Source organism: Microtus ochrogaster, unplaced genomic scaffold, assembly GCF_000317375.1.
Source record: "Microtus ochrogaster isolate Prairie Vole_2 unplaced genomic scaffold, MicOch1.0 UNK1, whole genome shotgun sequence".
Taxonomy (NCBI): Eukaryota; Metazoa; Chordata; class Mammalia; order Rodentia; family Cricetidae; genus Microtus; species Microtus ochrogaster.
In genome coordinates, this window is record NW_004949099.1 from 34,458,457 (window position 1) to 34,465,873 (window position 7,417).

General features: G+C 52.3%; 1 protein-coding gene across 1 annotated transcript in view; it reads right to left on the reverse strand.

Annotated features, from left to right (window-relative positions):
* Window positions 1-2,764: 2,764 nt before the first annotated feature.
* The window catches only part of B4galnt3 (beta-1,4-N-acetyl-galactosaminyltransferase 3), a 107,680-nt gene continuing 103,027 nt past the window's right edge, over window positions 2,765-7,417 (reverse strand). The window contains exons 18-20 of the mRNA XM_005365137.2: window positions 6,136-6,289; window positions 5,471-5,597; window positions 2,765-2,996 (exon numbers count right to left, since the gene is read on the reverse strand). Coding sequence (XP_005365194.1) covers window positions 2,888-2,996; window positions 5,471-5,597; window positions 6,136-6,289 — 390 coding nt within the window. The 3' untranslated portion in view covers window positions 2,765-2,887. The remainder of the gene's footprint in view (window positions 2,997-5,470; window positions 5,598-6,135; window positions 6,290-7,417) is intronic.

A 7,417-nucleotide genomic window follows, 5' to 3' on the forward strand; every position in this document is an offset into this window, starting at 1 on the left:
TGGTCTCGAACTCACAGAGATCCGCCTGCCTCTGCCTCCCGAGTGCTGGGATTAAAGGCGTGCGCCACCACCGCCCGGCAAGAATCTTAATTTTAATCTTTGTTTTGTTTTGGTTTTTTTTGAGGCAAGATTTCACCATGTAACCCTGGCTGTCGTGGAACTTGCTCTGTGGACCAGGCTGGACTCGAGCTCACAGAGATCCACCTGCATTTGCCTCTGGAGTGCCGGGATTAAAGGCACCACTAAATGGCTTAAAATCTCTTTTTTAAAAAATCGGGTACTAGAGAGATGGCTTAGTGGTTTAGGGCACTGGCTGCTCTTCCAGAGGATCTGAGTTCGATTCCCAGCACCCACACGGTGACTCACACCTGTCTGTACTTCAGTTCCAGGGACTCTGATGCCCTCTTCTGGCCTCCTTGGGCACCAGGTACTCAGATGGTGCACAGATAGACAGGCAGGCAGAACACCCACACATAGAAAATAAAACCTTGAAAAATAGGGGCTGGGGAGATGGCTCAGTGATGAAGAGCACTGGCTGCTCTTCCAGAGGACCCAGGCTCAATTTCCAGCATCTATATGGCAGCTCATGTCTGTCTCTGTAACTCCAATTCCAAGGAATCTGACACCTTCACATCGATATACACGCAGACAAACACCAATGAACATAAAATGAAAATAAACTTTTAAAAATCTTGAAAAATTAAAGTTAAAAAAATTGCCTAGGTCAAACATAACTAGGAAGGCCAACTCACAGCTACAAATCGTTAATAGGGCACCTTCAAACCACTCAGAAAAACTTTTCCATTTATTTGTTTATTTCTTTACTTCGGCAGGTTCTTGTTAGGTAGTCTAGGCTGGCCCTGCACGCCTGATCTTCATGGCTCGGCTTCCCAAGTGCTGGGATTACGGTTGCACTGTTTCAGACAGCCTTCTTCAGGCGGGGAAGCCTCTCCAGGTGAGGTTGTGACCTCCTAACCTGGGCTGTTGAGACTGTGAGACACAGTCAGGGCAGTGTGGTGTCAGCAAGCACCGAGGCCAAAGGCAAGTCAGTCCTTGGCTGTCACTGAGCAAACAGCTGAGGGTCACCAATGTTGTCCCCCAGCTCCTAGGCAACAGGAAAACAGCCTTTTGTTTTCTAAGATGCTGACTTTAATGCCCTCTTCCCTCTCCCCACCCACTGCACCTTCCTTTCCCTTAAGGCAGATGGTAAGGAGGTAACAGACATCAAACACAAGGCACTAGACCTGGGAGGGAGGTGGTGAGCAGGGTGGGCAAGGCCTGGAGGGTTCCCGGTCCTCAGAAACAGAGGAGGAGGGCTGCAGGGACTGGCTCTGGCCTTCCAGCCCAATTCCAAGAGTCGATGGCCTTAGAGAAGCCTGGCACTCCACCTGTCCAGCTGCAGCCCTAGCCTACTTCCTATGTGCCTTTTCTAAAGGGCAGAAGGCCTGAGCAGGGATGAGAAGAGGCCACAGCCCATGGACAGAACCACCCTGCCCTTCTGACTGCTTAAAGGCAAGGCCCAGCGGGTTCCCAGTGGGTACCACTTTGCAGATGCCAAACTGTTCTTGGCACTCGCAGAGCCCACCACGTGGGTCCTACAGCTCCAAATGCTGCACTTTTGATTCACAGCGTGGAAGGCAGGCTCCGTGGAGTGGAACCCTTTCTGCTGCACACTCACAGGTCCTTTCTCGCAGCGGAAAGGCGCTGTGCCGACCCCTCCCCCGACAGACTGGGTTTAATGCCCAGCATCTAATGCACCGCTGGTGCAGCAGCAGCAGCAGCAGCAGCAGGAAGTCCCAGCCACAGAGCACTAGGACTATTAGTGCAAGATAAGTATGTGACATTAGGGGACAGAAAAGGTTACAGGCTGTTGTCCCCAAAACTAACCATTTTCAGTTCTTCCTGTCCATGGCCTTGCCTCCCCCACCTCCCCCTGTCCCTTATGAGATGGCCAGGTTTCACTGCCTCTTCTCCTCAGGGTCGGGAGGCTGGGGCTCTCTCCACAGAGGGTGAGGCCATGGGGCTGCTAAGCTTACAGTATACATTTTCTTCCCTTTTTGTCTCTCCCTGCTTGAGTCCCCCACAAATTCTCACTTAAGAAGTTGACTTAAGGGTTACCTATGTCACCTCCGGTGGTCTCTTATTATCTCCAGGCCTTAACTGGCAGGCGAGCCAAAGGAGAAGGGGCATTTCTTGGCCAGCATGGCCTTGCTGGTTCTACATAGCCCAAATGTCAGACACTGGGGAGAACGGGCCCACTGCCCAACCCGTTCCCACTCTGCCCCATTGCAGTAGGAAGATGCCACCAATGTTGGGTTTCCACTGAAGAACCCGCTCTCTGTAGGAGTTGGGTTAATACCCAGTCGGTGGCCGGCTACCTGTCCAGTGACTACCAGGACGGATGTGTGTGTTTGAAAGGCACAGACTGGATCTGGAGCTGAGGTACTCCGCATGGGACCAGCACCTCAGTGGGGCTGTGGGCTGCAATGCACAGCTTCACTCCCAGTCAGTGCTGGGTCTACACAGAAGTCTTCACTCTTAAAAATTATCCCCCACTCGCCTCCACTCCAATAAAATCTGTCCCATTAAAGTTTCTTGTTCATGGTCAACACCCCCCATGAGGAAGGCTGGGGTCATGGGGATGCACCCTTGTGATTCATGATGGTATCCTATTCAGGAGGGTGTGTTCTTCTGGACCTCACTGCCCATCCTATGCAGCTGTTCCAACTGTCAACTCAACGGGTGGCAGAGGGGCCTCCGCACTTGTCCCTGCATGATGGGACAGCTCCTGGTGGAGAGGCCAGTGAGCGCCGAGGCTTCTGTTCCTCATAGTCCCTCCTCGAGGTCAACCGGAAATAAAGGAGCTGTAGGCAGCTGTCCCTGGCGGTCATGGCATCTTCATCTGGCGGCGATTCCACATGCCTCGCTTGGAATGGAAGTGATGGAAGAAGTTCCTGAGGGAGAGCCGATCCACTTCCAGGCCTGCTTGGAGGATCCTGGAGGATAGAGGGCAGTGTGAGCCTGCAGAAGCAGGAACGCTACAGGCACCCGGGCAACAGGCGTCCAGGAGCAACTGGGCCCTGAGGAACCCACCCTTCCACATCTTTGTCAGACCCTGCCCTCCTTCCTCTGGTCACTTCCCTTGGGGCAAAAAGCAAGCCAGGTGCAGTGGGGCCAACCTGCCTGGATTGCAGTCACAGCTGTGTGACTCGAAAAGTTGCCTATCAAAAACACGTTCCCTCCTCTCTAGAAAAAGACAATAATCTTAGAAATGTGCATATCTATATAACACATCCATCCTCTGTAATTACACACACACACACACACACACACACACACACACACACACACACACACGTGCGCGCGCGCACTGGATCTGCAGTGCTCAGCACAGTTCCCAGCTTATATCAGTCACCTGACAGTACCAGGAGCCCGGAACTGGAGAAACTACCCACAGGCTCTGCCCGTTCCTGACTGACTGTTTTGTAGGGGGAATCATCGTGTTAAGTAACCCAGGCTGGCCTCTAACTCAAGATCCTTCTACTTCAGCCCCCTGAAAACTGAGATTACAGGTGTGTGTCGCAGTCTGGCTTTTTTTACAGTGCTGGGGCTCAAACCCAAGGACTCACACAGGCTAGGCAACGTTCTCATTTGCCCAGCCACCAAGGGAGGGGTCCCTTTCCGAGGAGGCCTATACTTCAAACAGGATGGCAAGTAGATGGAACCAGAAGCCGTTCTTTCCTCCGGTCTCAGAGACAGCGGGAGGGTTAAGAACTGTTTTGGAGGTCTGCATCAAAGCACAAACCCAGCAGGAAGGGTCATGTGTGGCAGTAACCACTACACTGGGCTCCCATGCTTCGGAGTCACTGTGATGTGGATCCCTGGGACTGAGTTATCTGACACAAGCTCTCTGAACCTCTCTCCACCCCACCTTTAATTCTCAGTATTCTTCCGTTCTCTTCCCTCCAGCGGGAAATCAAAGATGGGTCTGATTTTAAAGCCTCTGCTGCTTTTCAGGAGCGAAGAGGCAAGTTATTAACTACTCTTCACGAGCGGTTTCCCCTGCACCGAGCCCAGGAGTTTGGTGAGAGGGATGAACGAGGCCCTGGGCATGAACCCCACTTGCCAATAATAACCCAGAGGTTGGTGGCTGCACCTTGTCCTCCCTCTCAAGAAGTAGGAAGTCCCTGGTGCCCCTGGCCTGTCCCTTCCTCCTTCCAGCATATACAGGCTTTCTTTCTCCCTCTTAGTGTCTCTCTCAGGCCTTCCTTAGGCTCTCATCTCCAGGTAGCATCCTCTCCCTTCCCCTTCTTTTGGGAAAGAGGACTCACATGCAAATGCAGGGAGAAACAGTCTTACTGCAACAGGCTCCTCCCCTTCTTGCGGCCCTGTGGCCACACAACCCTGCTTCTTGCTAACACTTTGCTGGCCATCTGCCCAGTCTACTGCTCCCACTGTGCCCCCCATTTCTCTCCTTTTTCCTTTCCTTTTTTTTGGGGGGGGGGGAATGGGGATTGAGACAAGGTCTTGCTGTGTAACCCAGCCTGGCCTCGAACTTGTGGCAGCCTTCCTGCCTCCTATCTCTCCAGTGCTGGGATTAGCAACACAGCTACCACACCAGGCTAAGAATACAGTGTATGGGTATATGCTAACACATGGTATGCACTGGGTTATGTGTCTCAATCTGCCTTTGTCCCTGGCTAAGTTTCTTTCGCTCTGCTTCCTAGTCTGCCCAGTGCCAGGAGTTCCCATCTCTATGAATGCTACCATGACGCCCCTGCACGAATCCTCCCCCAACTCTTCTTTCCCTAAAATTGCTTTAGTCGGGGACTTTGTCACAATGATGACGAAAGTGATGAATGTGTGCATATGTACACACACATACACACACGCGCCCCTCCTTCTTTAGCACTAGGGATTGAGCCTAAGACCTCATTTACGCTAGACAAATGAACTATATGCTCAGCCCTTTCCCTCTTCTCTGAGACTATTTACTCTTCTCTGAGCCCCTTCCCTTCTCACCTCCAGGAATGCAGATCCCCTGGACATCCTGTTGCCATTTAATGGTCCACACTGCCTATTGTGCTGGCTCCTCACTCTCTCCTAACCCTTGGCCTGTCTCCCAGGGTCCTCTCACAGCCTTCAGGCCCTCCTGCAGGCAGCTGTGTCTGGGAAGAGCATGATCCCTGGCCGGGGAGAAAGCTCCCAGTGGCTCGTCTGGTCCTGAGAACAGCATCATTCACCATGTAGCTCCAGCATCTCGCTTTACCTGTGGCAGCTCAACCGCCCATTCAGACTGTGACTCACAGTGGATGGATCACCTCCTCTGCTGGATACACAGCCCGAGTGTCGGTGAAGCCAGCCTCCGGGAGCTCCCAGACCAGCATACTTTCCCAGCCCTGGGACTCGGCAGCACAGCTCCGAGGCTCTGGCCTCCAACAGATCCCTAAAGGCCCTGCTCCTACGTCACCTGTCCAGCAGCTCCCAGTCTTCGCCTCCCCAGCGGTCTCGGAACTCCTTGGTGTTCATGCCCCCGATCTTGTCCAGGTCTGACTTGTAGATGCCAAGCAGCCCAAATCCATTGACCTCCCAGTAGCCTGTGGACAGACAAGGCACTGCTGAGACGAGCTGGATGCTGTGTTCCCACAGGCTCTTCTGGAGGTACAGAGTTGGACAGCAGAGGCAAAAGACTGTTAGCTAAGGGAAGCCCCTGGACTGTCTGGAGGTGGGGGATCCCCCTATCAAGGCTTGAGGTTCAGCAAACACAGCAGTGACCGTAGACTGATGTCACAACCTAACTGTAGTCTGGCATTTAGGGTGTGATCCCAGTAGCCTTCTGGCAGCTGTGAGCTGGTTTTCCCATCTACTTCCTCTCTCCACCTTCCTATCCTCCGGGCACAGCATCCAACCCACAGCAAATGCTTGCTGGGTGCTGGGTGAATGCAAGCTGGGGACGAGGGAAAGAGCCACTGCTTTGCCTGCTACTGTGTCTGCCCGGGGTCTCTCCAGGGATCAGAGAACACAGGAAGGCAGGGTGGGGAAGCTGCTGATGCTTAGGCATAAACTTTTCCAGTCTTGGGGTTAAACACTAAGGTCAGAGGGTGTCTCCTCTTCCTCATCCGGGGCAAGGCTCACCCTCAGGCCACTGCGGGGTGGCCCCACAGTGCAGCCGCATCACCATGGGGGCAAAGGCCATCTTGCCCTCTACACAGTGCTTGCGGATGGTATCGATGATTCCTGCTGGGAAGTGGATGTGCAGGTCACAGAGGAAGATGATGCTGTGTGGATCCTGGGGATGGAGAAGGCAAGGTCAGCAGACCTCTGGACCGGAGCCGTGATTCTTAGCCTTCCTAACACTGCAACCCTTTAATACAGTTCCTCATGTTGTGATGACCCCGAACCATAAAATGATGTTGCTACTTCATAAACTTTAATTTTGATACTATTATGAATCATAATTTTTTTTTTTTTTGAGACAGGTTTGTCAAGGGGGTCGTGACCACTGCTCTAGAGTCCTCCTCGGGCTCTTCCCTACTGGAGTGACTGACAGGTTACACAAAGCTAAATATGAGAGAGACAGATTTCTACAACCCTGGTTAGCAGGGCCAAGTTCTCACATCACACAGTGAACACAGGCTCCTCTCCCACTCTCTTCTGAGACAGACTCTTGGAAGACTAGTCTGGGATTGGTTGTGTGGTCCAGGTGGCCTCAAGTCAAGCTCCCGCTGCCTTAGCCTCCTCGGAGCTGGGACTATAGACACGTGCCACAATACCTGACTTCTGCCCCGTGTTTTATGGGGTCTGAGGACTCTGACAACTGGGAAAACACCTCCTTGCTAAGGTTTCGAAGTATCCCCCAAAGGTCATGTGATAAAGATTGCTTTCCAGCCTGTGATGACACTGGAAACCAGTGTGGGGCCCAGTGGGAAGAGGTTAAGTCACAAGGAGGTGTGGGTACTAGGAACCCAGCCTTCTCTTTCACTTTTTGGCTGCCATAGGGCAAAGTGATCATTGACTAAAACTATGACCCAAACGAACCTTTGGGTGGTGGAGTGCTTGCCTAGCACGCACAAGGTCTTGAGTGCAATTCCCAACACCACAAATAACTAACAAACAAATCTTAATTTAATGCAGTGAGCTGAATTTTTTTTTTATCAACTCGACACAAGCTAGGGTCATCTAGGAAGAAGAACTTCAATTATGTCTCCATCAGACTGACATGCGGACAAGTCTATGGGGCACTTTGATTCATGATTGACGCGGGAGGGTCCAGACCATGTGGATGGTGCCACCCCATGTGAGAAAACAAGATGGAGACTGGGGTGAGTTTGAGACCAGCCTGGTCTACAGAGCTAGTGCCAGGACAGGCTCCAAAGCCACAGAGAAACCCTGTCTCGAAAAACCAAAAAAAAAAAAA